This window comes from Chenopodium quinoa, unplaced genomic scaffold, assembly GCF_001683475.1.
Source record: "Chenopodium quinoa cultivar QQ74 unplaced genomic scaffold, ASM168347v1, whole genome shotgun sequence".
Classification (NCBI taxonomy): domain Eukaryota; kingdom Viridiplantae; phylum Streptophyta; class Magnoliopsida; order Caryophyllales; family Amaranthaceae; genus Chenopodium; species Chenopodium quinoa.
Window position 1 is genome coordinate 2,172,830 of NW_018743292.1, and position 18,109 is coordinate 2,190,938.

An 18,109-nucleotide genomic window follows, 5' to 3' on the forward strand; every position below is an offset into this window, starting at 1 on the left:
TCTTCATGTCCATCACCACCACGATCACCAAAATACACACCAAGATGATTCTACATCCATGGTAACTCTTTCATCCAAACATATAAATTGTGCAGGTTTCACAGAAATTTTAATGCTGCAGCAGCAGTAACATTACTGACATAGGGTTGGCTGGTTGGGTAGTAAGCTGATCAACTAAGCTCAGCCAAGCCTGATTTTACAGGGCTTGGCCACTGTTTTCAAGCTCAAATTCTGGCTGGGCTCAAAAACCAGCTGGCCGTTTAGGAGCCTGCCCTGACCCGACCCATGATCAGCTATTAGAGAAAAAGGATTTATACTTGATCTTGATATTGATCCATACACCCTATCTCAGTGTCCTTGGATCAAAACAAAAATCAATTACAACCCTAGCAAAAGATGGTGTAAAAAATAACACACTTGATCACAACTGTAAATTGCATTTCCCAATCTAATATTTGGAACTCTCTTTTTTTGCAGAAGAAAAACAAAATTATGGCGTACTGTTGCATAATGCCTTACTAAGAAGAAGAATCCCTGCTGCAATTATTGTCAAATTCATGTAAAATCATAGCTACAATAAGGTGATTAAATGCAGACATCTGGTATATGAATCAGTAAAAAATTTATTTATGCGACTGAAATTAAGGCTTGGGCCATTTTAGTCTAACTAAATTTTGTTTATTTAGATAGATTCAGAAAAATTAAAATGCATATGCAGTTTGTGTCACACCACAGGAACCTTTTCTCCCCTGTATTATCCAAAAAATTCAACAATGACGTGTATTGTTCATGCTCAATTCAGTTCATGTAACTGATGTAAGTAATATAAAGACGAAACTTTCTGTACAAAGTATTTGCAGTTTTAAGTTGAAGATCTGGATCGTTTTACCGGAGCTTGGAGAGAAGAGAGGTAATTGCTATCTGCCTTTTCAATACCGTCGAAAACATAACTGAAAGGACGCATCTCTACATATTTTCCAGAACCTGGAAAGGCTTTCAGCTCCCCATTCTGCCAGACAATCTTTCCTCCCGCAATAGTCACTTCAACCTTTCCCTGGAAAAATACGCAAACATAACAGGAAAGGCTCAGCAAAATGCAAGGTTTTATAGATAGCACTTCCTCCATCCCTATATAACAGTCCATATTTCAATGAGGTTCACTTTTACATCACTATACCAATATAGTCTTTGTTTAAACTTTTGGAGATGTGTATCATTTAGTGTAGTATGGGAAGTTCAAATTTTAACTCACTAGATCCAGATGATAGACTATTGAATTGGGGTAGACAAATAAAATAGTGGCAAACAGAGGGACAGCCGAAGCAATAAAAAGATCAATTGATTCTCAATATCCGTACAATAGTATAGAAAGCATAAAACATAAAGATAGAAGAATTAGCAGCGGATTACCTTTCCCGTTACCCCCTCATAGACATTTGTGTCAGTCCTATATTGATGTAGTTTTGCTGAAATTGTGAAACTTGCATTAGGATTGAGTATTATGATGTCTGCATCAGATCCTGGGAGTATTGCTCCTTTTCTCGGGTATATGTTAAAGATTTTCGCACTGCACAAAGAAACTTATCAAGAATGAACGGATAAATTAGGAACCATAAGTTTAAGCGTCAAGAAATATACCATTCTGTGCTTGTTATCCTAACATAATCTCTGGCTGATATCTGCCCAGATTCCTGAATAAACAAAGGCACAATCAAACAAAATTGAAACCTATGAGCTTTTCTTAAGCAAAATTATATTCATGGATGCTACAATCTTTGGCAGCTTACCACCATAGTATCCCAGACTAGATGCATCCTCTCCTCAAGTCCTAAGGATGAGATAACAGCAAGAAATTCATATTTGAATTATTCAATCAAATTTGACCACTGTTGGAAAAATAGAAAGTGTCAATCTTATGCTTACCATTAACACCATTTGGAATTTTTCGGAAATCATCAATTCCGAAAGCCTTTTGTGTTGAACTAAATGTACAGTGATCGGTTCCGACTAGCTGCAACATGGTAAATTACAATGTTCATCATTTTATGTTTATACATGAATGCCTAGAATGAACAGATGTCTTCAATAGGATGAGAATCATCCAAACTATAGAATAACCAACAAAATAGTCTAGATGCTCAATTGGAATTTTTTTTGTGAAATTTCGAGTCAACATGTTCCTAAACGGCATATTTTTTTTTCACGGAATCAACATCAAATTTTCTCTAGCAATGGAAGAAACCTGAAGGACTCCAGATGAAAGAGCACCCTGAAGCGCCTTAGCATGACCAGCTGCCCTAATAGGAGGACTCATGACATATCTGATCCCCAAAAAAAAAAAAAATACAGAACAAAGAACAAGTGAATAAAACTGGTAGTTTGACGAAACAAAATAAAGAAGATAACAAGAGGTACTTGCTTCGATGCAATGGAGAAGTCAGGATCCCAAAGCACAGAATCGTTCAGGATTAATCCAGAAACCACAGGCTCGCCGATGACTCTTTGCCCTGTAACCAAGAAGAGAGACAATAAGTAGTCAATATAAGAGGAATGTAACAATTGACAACACCTGATCCTCAAAATAACCATAAGCTGTGAACCTGATTTTCGAGCTTTGGCTACTTCTTCCATGGCATCAATGCTCATCACATGAACCACGTATAGAGGTGTGTTTACAAAACGCGCTAGTCGAATAGCTCGAGCTGTTGCCTCTCCTTCAAGCTGAATGGCCGTGAAAGTCATGACAAATCGAAAAACAAACTTCATTTTACTTCAGAGAAAGAATCCCAATGATATTTGTAACCACTACCTATAATGTGCTGGTTATACTTTTTATTCACAAATATATCAACCCATAGCTCATGGAGAAGTAGAGAATGTTCTAGGAATGATGAGGAACCATAAAACAAACTCCTAGCTTTCATAAAGATCTTAACAATTTAACTCGACTCCTCAAAAATAGAAAGTTGATGCACAGAATAAATCCAGGAAGGAAGATGATCAGTAAATGAGAAACAGGTGAAAGAAGTAGGTTAAAATTTGCAATTTCCTCCGCGACTCAGAAACAGAAAAAAAAAAAAAGAAAAAAAAAAAGAAATTTGAAGTCCAAGAGGCTCTTCAACTAATGAGAAAGCATTCAAAAGTCCGTAAATACTGAATAGATGCTAAGAAATTACCAGAGGAGGTCTTGAAAGAGCATGTCCCTCAGGACCGGTGATGCCAAGTTCTATCATTCGCTTCTGTCCTTCAAAAACAGCATCACCATTTTCTGCATGAACCATAGGCAAGGCACCCAAAGACTTGCATTTCTTGAACCCCTCTATCAAAAGCTCATCATTTATCATGAAAGACCCCTTGTACGACATGAAGAATTTGAAAGAATTTATACCTGAAATTTGCTAAGCATTTGTAAATTTAATCATTAATTACAAAAGATATAACCTGAGAAACTGAAGCACAAACCTTCCTCCTTTACCATCAAATCCATCTCTTTTGAAACAACTTCATCCCATTTTGTAATTGCCATATGAAAACCATAATCCATACATGATTTTTGAGCCTTTTGTTTGTACAACTTCAAACCGGCAGTCAAGCTTCCATCAACAGGTATGACAAAGTCAATATGCATAGTCGTACCTCCAGCTAATGCAGCAGCTTGACCACTAAAGAAGTCATCAATGGTCTGAGTACCCATGAACTCCATATCCAGGTGAGTGTGAGGATCAATGCCTCCTGTTAAGTGTTTCATACATGAAGTAAGCTAATGGTACACATTCTTTCCATATCATACAGTTTACACTACCTCTGACCCAAAATGGTAGGCCACTTTAGTTCATCTTAAAATAACAGGTCACATTATAAATTTAGCAAAACAAAGTTTAAACTCCATATTATACTAAATGCCTGAAAAGAATTCCAAAGAGAAAACAGATTGGTATGATGGAGATGTAAAAATATAATTAGTAAAGGAAAGTTGTAGTATTTTAGCTCATTTAAATGAAATCATATGTGGTGTTGTGGCCTATTATGTAAGGATTGAAAGAGTGATAAGTTTGAAGTACCTGGCATGACATACTTTCCAGTTGCATCAAGCACAACAACATCATCATCCACCTGTTTGCAGAATTAAAATTTGATATCATAGTTCAGCTTTAGAATAAATAGTACTGCATTCTGAGGCAGGACAACTTAAGACCAATTCTGTCACATGTGTATTTTTATTTTTTACCAGGAACTCCCCTAACACGGTGGAGAGGCCTCTCATAGTTCCCGCAGAGTTTCTGCACTGGGTTACTTGAAAGGCCATGCCGCCAGATCTACGAATGTACTTTTTTTCACATTAAATGAGTGGCTTCTTATTGTCCGTCGGATTGTATTAATACTATTGCTTGAATTTTTCTGCACTTGATTTTTCCACCTCCACACTTTTGTGTCTTCTCCTCCACTTTCAAATTTTTCATTTGTTCTTTGTTTGTTCTTCCTAATTACTTTAATTTTTACCAATTGCTCTAACAACTCCCTTGTCAGAATTAAATCATAATCATGGATACCACATAAGTTTTGTAACACTCCTTAGCTATGATCACTGCACTCTCTACCCCTCACTCATTACAAGTGAGGATATCATGACTCATGAGACATCAACCACTGTCCATCACTACTTTCCGATATATGACAACTTTTTCCGAACATCACAACATATGTAAATAAAATTTCCCAATGTAGTAATGAGAGGCCAACAGACTTAACATCATGATCACTGGAAATATAGGCACCCAGTGTGCCACATACTATTGGCACACAACAAAAACAATCACAAGAACATCATTTAGGTCACTAATTGGTGATTATTACAAAATAATACTCCATAAATTGACAACTTTTTCTTTTTAATAAAGGTTAAAAAATGGGTTGATAATAATTACCTTAATATTGGGTTGGACAGCGATAATTAAACCATCTTCCACATAAACATCAGCAACTTCTTGATGATGGGCATTAACAATTGTTCCTCCTTTAATCAATATCTTTGATGATGATGATGATGATGATGAAAATTGACACCCACTTTCTCCATAATCAATTCCAGCATCACAAAACTACCCAGAAATCAAAACCCATCAAAATTTCATATTGTAAAACATTATAAGTAATAGATTATATGAAAGTTGACAAAAATCATAAAATTATCAAAACCCCAGAATGAATTAACAATTTTGTTAGCAAATAAATGAGGAACTTACGTAATTGGTGGCTGTCGCAGGTAGGAGAGAAAAAGTTGCAAAGAGATTCACCAAGATTAGCAACTGAATGATCATCCTAGTTAAATTTAATATAATCACCCAAAGATTGGAGAAATATTATCTTTGAGAAAGATTGAAATTTCTATTTTTGTGAATTCATTCGATTTGATTGGATTGGATTGGACTGGACTCCAGTGGAAATTGAGTAATTGACGTTGAGTGTGAGACTTTAGAGAAGAGGATTTTTGATGCTTTGTTGACGTTTTCTTCCTGCAATTTGCTCCTATTATTTTATTTAATCATTTTATAGTATGGGGTGAGCATGGGTCGGGTACCCGTACCGTTAACACTATCGGTTCGGGTACCCGATAACCAATAACACTAAAAATGATATAAATTCGGGTACCCGGATTTTCGGATCGATTATCGGGTACCCATATGATATCCAATAATAAAAATTTAGACTTTATATATACTACGTAGTTATTATTATGATATCATTCAACACTAATCAACAATAATACCACATGATCATGACCAAATTACTAATAATTACTAATCATTTAAATTATGAAGTGATTACGAAGTAAAGTAAGAGTTTAGATTTTTGATAAATAGATTTAAGTAGGAAAAAAAAAATTGCTTATCAGATCGGATCGGGTAACCGTTAATTTTAAAATGATACCCAATAACCGTACCCGATAACAAATTATCGGATCGGATACCCGAACCGTTATGGTTATCGAAACGGGTACCCTAATTTTCGGTTCAGTTACGGTTCGGGTTTTCGGATAACTTTGCTCAGCCCTAAGTATGATGGAACTAACGCAAAAGAGGGCGCCCTCAGTTGATTTTTTGATAAACATTGGTTGTTTATCAAATGACAAATTTGTTAAATTTGCTCGGTTCATGATAGAATCGCTAACACTATTAGCGGTTTTACCAAAAAAAATGCATTATTCATGGTAAAACCTTAAGATCTATATTAAAACGAGCAAATATTGATCAAACACAAATATTATCCTTGCATATATAATTCTAACTTTAGATGCGCTTAAGCGTATAATAGATATTGTATTGGAGAATAGGTCATTGATGAGAGTTGTTTCTTCCTTTTCATTTTTTTCTCAATTATAATTTGCAAAAATCCGTACTCAAAAAACTCGAATAATGTATGGTACAAAGACACAAGGCACGCAAGCAAAGTCGCAAACACCAAACTTACCCTTGAGTGCGTGGCAGTACCATACCGCCAACAAGATATGCCTGCAATTCACTTGCAAAATGCAAGTTTCAAGACCATCAACAATATACAGATTTAAAGGATGCACATAAATAGACGCTATCTCAAATATCAAATTATTTAGAATCGAACTGAAATTCATGTTAATTTGCATTATCTCTGCACATTGTCCTGTATAAGCCCATTGTCCCTTTACTAACGAAGGCGTTAAACATAATCTAACAAGCAGAGGCTACGGTATCAAATTCATTACTGTCAGGACCCATGAATTCACACATGAGATGATGACACTAAACTGCTCATACCAGCAAGCTGAACATGATTTCAGTTTATCCCCAGGGCACATTGATTTTAGGCAGGCTTAGCAGAATCAAAAGCAGAAACCCACTTGAAAAACTGACAAGCAGGTCCCTTGTTAGCAGTCCAGTTGCCGCAACCAAAGAAGAAACAACCATGATTAGGTCCAGGCTTATGGTTCATCCGCTTCATACTTGTTGCCCCGCAATAGCAGTAAACATAAGGCTCTTTCAAAGGATTGCCAGCTTGGAGCGGTTGAAAAGGAAAGACAGTGAACCAAGGGGAATTATTGTACATTTGGGCTTGATAAGTTAGATTGCTTTCAGGAGCAGGGATCTGCTGGTACTGGGGAACAGCATCAGAATGATCAGCAACTTGCCACCAAATATAATTTGTTATCGATAATTTGAGACCCATACGCATAAGGTGAGCCAGCAGGCGAGCAGTGTTTTTAGCATCATCCAGTCCACAATGGGCACGACCATCCCAAGTGAGCCCAGCAAGCTCCACCGCTTCTTTCAAGTTACGTTTAGCAGATCCGAACATACTGTTAAAGGGGATTTTCAAATTTATCCACCTGAGAAAATTCAAACCAAAATGTCATTACAAAGGAGAATTCTATCCAAGTCCAAACATCAAATTAATAATTACATCTTTTTACACAGCTTCCATAGTATTCATAAGTGTAACAGACTGTCCAGCAATTTTATTTATTTGTAGAAGATTGACTTGCTCAGTTTCTGAATACTTGGCATGTTCATAATGTAAATTGAAACATCTCCAATAATCCAAACCCAGTTATGATACATTACTAGTACCTGAGATGGGTTCTTCAATTCACTAAAAAACTCAAGTTTATGGTGAAGGTATATACTGATAACTACATTGACTCATTAAGGGACAACCGTTGTTAGCAAGACACTTGACGAAATAGATAGGTTCAAGGTAGAAAAACACCGTAAGATGATGAATGATTATTAATGCCAACTCACTGTCTTCATCTCAAGCCTCTAATCAGTTTAGTATTTGTGCAACACACTGGTTAAGCATGTCAAGACTTGGAAGAGCATGCAAGTAGAATAGAGACTTAGAAAGTGACTCTTCCAAAGCAGGTTCATCTTACATAAATAAGGCTTTTCAATCAGATAGATAGTGTCTTCAGCAAGTTCAATGGGATCTGTCACCAACAATCTACTAGAAACTTATTTACAAAAAGATGGTTTAGCTAAAGGGGCTATTGACAAAAAATTTGTATATGGCTGTAATCAGTGTTATAGAGGTCCTAGTTGCTCATTAACTCATTCCAAGACTAGACTTTTATTGAAGTCACACACACTCTCTCTCTCCCCAACCTCCCCCCCCCCCCCCCCCCCCAAAAAAAAAAAAAAAAAAAAGAAAAGAAATCTAATTTTCTCAAATTTGTATCATTATCCTTTATTTTATATACTTTCTTCTTTAGCCAGCTCATACTTGAGCCATAATTTGAAGTTTGCAGCTAATGATGAGATTTCAGCTAGAAAATCAAAGCGAGATGTATCCATGCAGGGCTCTACACAAAGAGCAAACTAAAAACTATAGCATAAAATTCTGTTTCATCTATTAAAAGCCTGAGATTTAACTAAAACAAAATGAATGTAATCGATAAATTCAACTTCTTTGCTTACCAATTAAAATATAGTGGCTTTTCTATCTTCTTGAATCGGCACTCTGATTCCAACATCACTCGACAATCCCAGCTGGACCAAGTAACTACAGCAAAGTTTGTGTTCTTAATGCCCTTGTCTTCAAGCCATTTGTCATGCATGAGCAATGCTTCACTCAAAATAACACCTTTGTCCACCTGAAATCAGTTTATAAAATTCAGTCACACAACTGATACAAGCAATTCAAACCAGTGCATCATTTAAAATCATCATGGCATGCTAATGAATAAATAATAATCATTATAATCCTAAATATAAAAAAAAAAAAAAAAAAAAAAAACTGCAATATTCAAAATAGTCCAAAAGGCAATCATTTGACAAATTTGAAATTCTTATAAAAAAATTGGTGCACAAGCTAAGCTACTCCTGTTCTTCAATTCACCTCAAATACCCATTTTGGATAGGACATTGTTGTCCCACTTATATACTTCGTTCCAGTTCCAGACCAAAATCATTCAGAAATATTATATAATGGTATGTTTAGTCTAACACTTGTACATATACCTGGGTACGACACTTACACTTCCAGCCGAGCCTCAGTAACATTAATAATAGCATAAAGGAGCTTGTCTTAGGAACAAAATGCAATCATGTTACACTTTTGGTAAGATTAAGAATCCAACGTAAATATTTTGTTTTATGCAATAAAATTAGAAGATTAGTAACTAATATTCTTAGGAAATTATTGTAATTTGTGCACAGTAAGTTATTTTTCAAAACTAAAAGGGGATATTTCAGCTTAAGTTTGCTTAGGTCTTTTTCACAAACAAACAAGGGGGAAACTTTCATGAATTATGCAGAGTTTAAGCCCAGAGTTTAAAGTGTGAGAATTGCTTGCTTAAAAAAAATATGAACCATTTAAATCTCTTAATTCCAAGTGTTCTAGCTTCCCTTAGTTAGCTGTAGAAGTTGGTAAACGGTTTACTATAATAAACCCCCTTTAGAAAATTACATCTGTGATGCCGAAATTCCTTCAATACAAATCCTTGGTGATGCAACTCCTTTTGTTTGGCCTAAGACACATCAATTGGTTTTGCAACAATACAGTTCTGAAAGCTGTTTGGAAGTTGCTTCACCAACTGTTTTCCAGAACCTTGTAAATCACCGAAACGCATCAACTCAGTTTGCATTATTGCAAATATCCTAATATGGACAATATGCACAAAATTAACTAATATATAGCCATAACTACATTAATACCAGTTGTGAAAAGATAGCCAAAATATTCATCATCTTATCCTACTTGGAAGACCACCGGATGTGAAAGGGCCAAGGGTAGAAAAAGATACAAGACCCACGTTCTATTAATTCTTGAGGTGGCAACATGAGAAGTTCAAGGAGGTTAATCAAAGAAAGAATCAATCAACTAAGTGTGTCATGCTAGTGGACATTCGAACAGACTTACTAGATCCTAATGGTATAAAAAAAGTACTGATCTTTAACTTAAAAATTCAGAATAGGCATTCTTTGCTATCTTTAACATATGTTGTTTATCCTACTTTTCTTGTTCCATATTACTTGTCACATTACAAAGCTAATATAATACTTCCTAACTCAATCAAATTTGATTACCAATACCAATAGACAGATAATACATACTTTCTTGATTCTTCTCTTCTAATAGGAATAACCAACATATGAATACATTAACCTTAATAAACACAAGACAGTATAAAGGCAAACTCATGGCCAGCCAAAACCCAACAGCTATAATATTAATAGTACAATCATGTGTGTATACATGAGAGGATGTGCAAAGGTGTGTGATATTTTACACTAGTTTATTCTACATAATAGGCCTAAATTTAATGAAATTGCCATCAGGCATTTGTTAAATGCAGCTATATCCACAAATCACCAATGCATTTTTGCTTCTAAAACAGGCATTTTTTTGGGTAGGTAGGAGAAGGGCCCGGGAAAAGGGGTATGGCCAAAATGACTATTCACTTTCCACTGAAAGTTGAAGGGACAACGAAAATCTACACATACACTTTTATCAGCATTAATGTTAGAATCATACAGAAAAAAGACGTTCATTGCCAAAACCATTACCAAGATGAGAACAGCATCAAGCTATCACTTTTGCTGACATACAAAAAGACACCAACTAGAAAACTCGATTTTAAGATAAATCAAAATTCACATAAATACAAATCATATACAGAGTATTCAAGTGATAAGAACTGTCAAGAGGTGTTATTAAACAAACCTGAGACTGGTGAATGCCAGTAAGTTCTTTACAGAAGTTAGATAGAAGCTGATTATGAGTAGGACGCACATAAATCTGAAAACAGTCCTCCAGTTGTCCAGTTCTACTGTTCACCAGCACAGATGGGAACTCAATTATTTCCTGTGGATGAGGGTTTCTTTCTTTATCACAAGTAGCCTCAAAATCGATGACCACAAAATACTGAAAATCTTGGAGCACATAATCAGGTGAGTAGCTCTGTGGAAACATCTGCAAAGGAACCTGGGGAAACCAGTGAGCTTGGAAGTAGTGCCCATAGTTTCCAGGGTAAAAGCAGCCATCAAATGGATGGGACTCGCCATGCACATCCTTCAGAATAGTAGGTGACATTGCTGGCCAAACATAATGATCTTCCTGTCTCACTGATCTACCACAACTATCACTCGGGACTGTTAATTTATTATGACTCAAGGCTCCATAATCGGAGACAGCATTTGCTTGCTTTCCACCATAAGTATAATTGAACTCCATAGTATGTCCACTGAAACTCCTCGGAAAAGTAGGGCCATACAAAAAGCTTTTAGCTTGGACGCATCCAAGGGATGCTTCAAGGCCCTTCTGCATAGCATCTGTAGGGAAACACAAAATTCAGACATGGAACAAATACAAAGAAGACAATAAGTATCATGTCTTTGTTGAACCTTATTTGAAAGAGTGTAAGGCAAGATATAATACTTAGCCAAGCTATTATTTAATACAGGAAAGAACTAAGCCAATAAACAAGCAGGTATCATCTAAACTAGGAACTTTTAAAATTTCTTTACTTCCTTTTATATCAATAAACTCAAATCTATTTAATTGTGTCCTGTGTTCAGATAGGGAAAATCCGATAACAGGAGGTAGGCATCACAAGTAGAATCAAAGAATAGGTGCAAAGATTCAGGGGATAGCCAACATCAATCAATGAATAGGGCGACAGAGAGAACGACCAACAAGAAAAAGTCTTGAACTTAATACGATCTACGGTAGAGCCCTAACAATACTTCTTAGACAACCATAGATATCCTGATGGTATGTTGGGCTATCAAATGAAAACCATTAACTTCAATCAAGGTTACACATAACAGAAAAGGCAAAGCCATTAATCGATAAAAAAGGCTAACAGATCATGCAGAAATATCAATTAAATTAAACCCTAATAACATTGAAAGCGACACAGATCATTTGGAATTTAAATAAAATTCTGTTTATGGGATTCAAACATCAAGGAATAAGTAAGTCCATTGACGATCAAAGAAGATAACATAAATAGGTGTAAAAAGAGGGGGGGGGGGGGGGGGAGGGGGGTGGAGGAGACAGAAATCAACAGAAACAATTGATACACCTGAAGTTTCACCAGGAAAGCGATCAACAGACTTAAGCTTAAAGTCATCTTGGAGTTTAGAACGCTGCGGAATTGAGGATTGAGAATTCTTCATCTTCAACAGATCTTTCACTTATGAGAGAAAGAGGGTAATGTAAAGGATGAAGTGGTGCGGGGCGGATATTAGGTCTATAAAAGACAGGGTGAATGCTCAACGGAAAAAAGTTGAAACGTCAAAATTCAGTTTGGCAATTGATGCACAAGGAAGTTATTTAATGCTAAAAAAATATATATATAAACAATTACGGATACACAAAACAAGTTTTTTTTTCAAAAGGTTAAGTAAACAAGTAAGAGTAGAATAGCGGTCAATCAAGGCCAAACACTACGAATCTAATACTTCTTATAAATGAACTTTAATGGTATGCAATAGCTACTGAGAAATGCTGATTCTGCCCATAAAACCTGAGACTAGAGATGAATTTTGAAAAAAAAATGACAAACACGGGATATAACAAAGATGCATGAAAGACTGTCCAAACCAAACCAATTAAAGCTTCCATCAAGACAGATGGGCACTCCAAAAACGGAAAAAAAAATGAGATTCCCGGACTAAAATTATTGTAGATTTATTTCCTTTTGAGATTTCGGATAGAAATACTGGATCTCGTCCTATTTCAATAAATATAAGATAATGTTGATGAATATACAAGTGAATTAATATCATGTTTGTAACTTATTTGCTGCATACTTCCTCCATTCTTTTTTAGTTGGCACATTTCTTTTATCATATTTACCAATGCACAAATTCAACAATCAATATCTCTAATTATTAATGTTGAAAAATTATACAAAGTTGATATTATGAAATTATACATTGAGATGTTTTTAACAAGATCCCACATATCTGTATTATATCATAAAAGTCGATCACAAAAGCTAACTAAAGTAGAATACTGAGTTACTATTTTTGTTGTTTTGGCTGATAAGAAAATTGTTTTAAGAAAAAAAATTCCCGGACCATTTAGAACCCCCAAAAAAATTTCAAGAATTTTTTAAAAAAATACATCAATGGTTTTGGCATTATGGTAAAGTTGGTGATTTCAAACTCAAAATAAAGAAATAGAGAAGGGGGTAATTACAAATGTTTGTAAGTTCAAACACTACCCAGCCATGGTTCCAAAGCGCATTAAACAAGTGATTTGATCCTTTTTCCTTTTCAATTTAGATAGGGCAAAGGAAGGAAGGAAAAAGATTGAGTTAAATTGGAAAAGAGCTGCTCACCCCATTTTATACCAATACTCCAGTGCTTCCGATGAAGCTCTTCACTCTTGCCTAGGTTGTGGTGGATTTAACAGCTTTTCACTAAATCTAAAAGATTTAGGTTGTCAATTCGTCACAGTAAAGTGAGTGATGATAGACTCAGCCCATATTTCAGCTTCCTAGCACTTCTTTCCCTTCATCATCAAACATAGCCAACAAATTGTGACAGTACATTAGCAATGTGTCTACTGCAGCTTATTTTTGGTATTTAATTACTGAGTCAATATATCTTTGAGAGATAACTTTGACACTCTGCTCATGTCTATAATAGTAAAATGAAGTTCTAACATTCTTGTTTCTCTATTGGTGATACAAAGATCTTAGTATTATACAGAAGCACTGGTCGGATCCAAATCAGTCATCAGCTGCACTATTTCGTAGCTGCAATTACCAAAAACCTCTACCCAAAAACAGCCCTCTCGCTCACACAAAATTTGTGAATGTTTTATTCAGCTAGCGGGTCTTGTCATCAATGTCAAATACAAAAGTTCCACAAAAAATCATTGTAAGAAAAGCATAACTATCCCCTATAAATATAAACTATCCATGCGAATTGTCTGCAACTCCACATGCTGAACCTGCGTCGTCCCAATACTTTGTACCCAAATCATCCAAAAGACAAAGTTTAAGTTTCTAATGCATTGAACAGGAAGTGGACGGTAAAGCATTTCCAAGGTGCCCTAATTCCAATTATGAACGTTGAAGAATAGACAGCTCTTGGGACACCCTTAAAAAACTATGAATAAAAATATATATAAAAAAATAAATAAAAAAAAAGGGATAGAAGGGCTAACACAAAAGAGCCTACATTCGGGAAACTATTCGTCATTAAGCATGTGTTGATGTGGGGATATAGGTACATCAAGATAAAAAGCTGTATAATAACTTCTCTACACCTGCTACAATTTCTTCAGTGAGCAAAATGCTCAGCAACCCCAAAAATAATTAATGGCTTGAATCTATAAACAATGAGTCAATGATGAACAAAGTTTAGCTATCCTTTAAAATACCTATAAGGTTTATAAATAGCCAGCAACACATGCCAAACAAGACATCACTCATCCAGAACACAATGCAAGCTCACAAATTAACAAATGCTAATCAAATCCAAGTCTACTTATGTCAGCTACATACTCATCTTTTAAACTTATCACTTACAAGCAAAGGATATGATCTTCCTCACATAGCTAACCTTCAATGACGACCCTATATAATGCGCAAAACTAAAATCTATACAGCCACCTCTCGCCTCCGCCATAAACTCATCACTCCTTCAACTAACACTATAGCATCAAATTCCATTCTTGCAGTAAGCATTCATCACCCCAAAATATCAACTTTACTTCTAATAACTCATTCAACAACCTCGAACCCCACGAGAAGGTAATTCACTTCCAATTAATAGAGAATGAGATAGATATGCAATTCTTTTAAACTCCAAAGATATGTAAGAAAGGGAATTTATGTAAGAAAGGGAATTTTTCCCTTGAGCAGTGCCCAATGTCACTTAAACCCAAAGTCCCAAACACAAATAAAAGCTATATAACTCAGTTGAATCATGTAAAACACGGGAAAGTGTCCAAGCGCCTAACTCAACTATATTATGAAAAGATAGGCCCAATTTGAAGTGTCTAAGTGTCCATATCCATGTCCGAGTGTCAAAGATCTAACACGAACGTAATTAAGGTGACATCCAAGTAAACATACAAGAGAAACTTGATCAGTGAGAAACCCAGAAAGTAATTCCAACTCCAACCCCAGAAAAATCAAAAACCCATGTAATTAGAAACCACAAACATTGACATTGTCACAAACATAACTGTAAAAAGATCCCAACTTTCAATAAATTCCAATAAAATTGAAAAAAAAAAAAAAAACATTAAACACAATTGCTAATTTTAATAATAAATAAGAAAAATATAAGAATTTCTAACCTCGATTATCAAGGGCCATCATGATCTTGTGAGTCAAAAAGATTAATTAGCGCGAACATCAGATCTCCCACCAAAAATATTTCTAAACCTGTAAAATTACCAACAATTTAACAAAAACCCTTTCTAAGAAATCACCCACTAAAATATCAACCAAATTACACCAGAAAATTAAATTCGTATTAACTATAAATTCTGAATATTGTGTTAAAATCTAATGGAAATACAAAGAAAATTAGTAAATTGGGTGAAATTTTGCTCACCAGTTACGATTGTGGGGAGAGAAGGCCACAGAGAAGAAAGAAGAAAGCTTTTTTGTGACATGAGATTTTTGGATTTATACCCCATTATATATAAAAATAATTAAATAAATATTGTCGTAAATAAAATTATATTTATTATTTTTATTATCATTTATTGGGATTTAATTTTATTTTTAAGATTTTGAAGAAAAGAATCAGGAAGATGTAGAAATAGGAAACAAAGAAAGAGTAGACCCCACGAAACTTGGGTTTTTATTTTATTTTTATAAAAAATCCTTTTTTGTGGGGTTTTTTTTAAAAATAATTAATAAATTTTGCGTGTAAATTAAATGGTATTCATTGTTTGGAGTTACTTTCGCTTCACTCTTCTTGCAAGGATGTATGTACTTGCCTTTTTTTTCTTTTTGGAAACTTGCCTAAAATTATTGACCAACACTTTTGATTTTCATAAATCGTAGTAATGAAATTAAATTTTTATGAAGTTATGCTTTTTATCTCAATTTGCAAATTAGCCAAGGAGGTGAATCATATTATGATTATTATCGCAACTATCGTGATAATCTTATTGTTTACACCAAATTATAATACAAGTAAAACGTATAGTCATCGGAAAATAATACTCCCTCCATCTCTTATCTACATGTCTACTTTCCATTTTACACGGAAATTAAGAAATTTAGGGGTCGTTTGGTTCGTAGGGGGTAATCGGAATGGAATGAACAAAGGGAATAAAAGAGAATGGAATGAAAAACCTTTCCAAATAGTATGTTGTTTGTTTTATAAAAAAAATAAAAGGAATGGAGCCACCGGTCCACCACCACACAGCCACACAAACAACTCATTCTTTCAAATTTTTAGCCATCACCCACCCACCACCTAGTCACAATCGCCGCCCCTAGTCGCACCTCCCCCACCCATTGCCGCCATTCCTCGCCGCCCAAAAACCCCACCCTCCCCCAAAACCTCAGAGGCAGGTCAGGTAATTGAACCCACACTAGAAATCGAGTAAACTCGGTACTATCAATTTCCATCCCATCAACCCATTGTTTGAAAAATACAGGACGATTATCAAATATCAAGTGAGCAAAATTTAGAGCTTTATTCTTAGATTCAAAATTTAAAAATCTACTCAGAAAAGCACCTCTCTTAAGTGGAATTACTTTATCTATGTTCTTCGCCCCCCCAAATTCTTTGACAAAACCCAGTAAAGGAATTATGAAATGGGTTACCCCAAATTACAAATGCAACAATACCCATATTCCAGTATGTAATTTCATCTGAAACATCATCAACTGATAATTGTAGAAAATTCTTAGAGGAGGAAGAGATAGGTCACTCAGAGGAAGTACTACTATTTTCACTGTTTCATCGATCTTCTCCTTTGAATGAATTACACCCAATCAGACTTCATTCTTGAACCTTGAATCAATTCATGCATCGATTGTTATGGCGAGAGTAGCAAATCATCAAGATTCTCAAAATTAATCGAAGAAATACCTTCAACATTTATGGGTCTACTATTCGATTGAGCTCGCAGAGGTGGACCATCACTAATTTCGGCCTTCTTCCACATTATGTTTCATGTTTTCTCCCCTCTTCTTTTGGTGGTTCTTTTTGGGCGGGAAGGTGGAGTTTTTGGGCGGCGAAGAAGGGCGACGAGAGGAAGGTGAGGTGCGGCGAGGGTAGCTGGGTGGTGGCTGGACGGTGGGATGCTCGGGGAAGGGGCGGCGATGGTCGAGGAAGGGGCGACTGGGTGGCAGTTGGGTGGTGGGGGTAAGGTAAAAGGGTGGTGGCTAGTGTGTGTGGTGGTGGAGGGGTGGCTAAGGAAAGGGAATGGAAAAGGTAGGGGGGAGGGTGGGGAATGAGTTTAGAACAATTTTGGTTAAACCCAAAAATAAAAATGGAGAATGGGAATGACAAAAGATGCAAAACAAACACTTACAAAGGGAATGATTCTCATTCCCTTTCCCATTACAGCGAACCAAACGGCCCCTTAGAGATTTCTTAAAAACCGTGATTGGGAAGTACAAATATGAAATATGCATGTGGGGTTAGAGGGAGATAGAGAAAGAAAAGGTAGTTGGTAATTATTGAAGAGATGGAGAGAGAAAATGTTGAACAAATGATGTAAAAAGTGCAAAAAAAAAAAAAAAATTGATGACAACTCATAAAAAAAGAGGAAATATTGTCAAAAAGTACATTATTTAAATAGAAATAGGCATGTACTCTCTCCGTTTCGCATTAGTTGCAACAGTAGACTTGACTCATAGTTTAAGAAAATTATAGATTAGGCTTATAATATAAAATATTGTTCGTAAGAGATAGAAATAATAAGAAAAATAGCGCGGGTGGAATTGGTAAGAAAGATAAATAATAAAATATTTGTGAAAGTGGGGTTAGTAGGAGAAAGAAATTATAAAATAATGGTGGGTCATTTCCAAATATAATAGTGTTGCAACTAATATAAAACGGCCGAAAATAGAAAGTGTTGCAACTAATGCAAAAGGGATGGAGTAGTTTTAAAACCTCTAAAAAGAAAGGTAGGCATGTAGATA

At 35.4% G+C, this 18,109-nt stretch overlaps 2 protein-coding genes across 3 annotated transcripts; both read right to left on the bottom strand.

Annotated features, from left to right (window-relative positions):
- Positions 1-718: 718 nt before the first annotated feature.
- Positions 719-5,516, bottom strand: LOC110736310 (dihydropyrimidinase-like). Its single transcript, XM_021916507.1, has 13 exons — positions 5,244-5,516; positions 4,926-5,099; positions 4,062-4,113; positions 3,463-3,732; positions 3,177-3,388; positions 2,601-2,721; positions 2,420-2,507; positions 2,243-2,321; positions 1,924-2,011; positions 1,788-1,828; positions 1,639-1,691; positions 1,411-1,567; positions 719-1,054 (listed from the first exon to the last, which is right to left on the bottom strand). The coding sequence occupies exons 1-13, from the start codon at positions 5,316-5,318 to the stop codon at positions 863-865; spliced, it is 1,602 nt and encodes a 533-aa protein (XP_021772199.1). The 5' UTR covers positions 5,319-5,516; the 3' UTR covers positions 719-862.
- Positions 5,517-6,567: 1,051 nt separating this feature from the next.
- LOC110736311 lies at positions 6,568-15,652 on the bottom strand. Of its 2 annotated transcripts, none has more exons than XM_021916508.1 (5): positions 15,555-15,652; positions 15,295-15,382; positions 10,696-11,303; positions 8,448-8,623; positions 6,568-7,360 (listed from the first exon to the last, which is right to left on the bottom strand). In XM_021916508.1, exons 2-5 carry the CDS (start codon positions 15,314-15,316, stop codon positions 6,838-6,840), a joined length of 1,329 nt encoding a protein of 442 aa, XP_021772200.1. In that variant the 5' UTR covers positions 15,317-15,382; positions 15,555-15,652; the 3' UTR covers positions 6,568-6,837. The 2 variants fall into 2 exon arrangements, with proteins under 2 accessions (XP_021772200.1, XP_021772201.1); XM_021916509.1 differs by lacking the exon at positions 15,555-15,652 and adding an exon at positions 13,322-13,494.
- Positions 15,653-18,109: the final 2,457 nt, after the last annotated feature.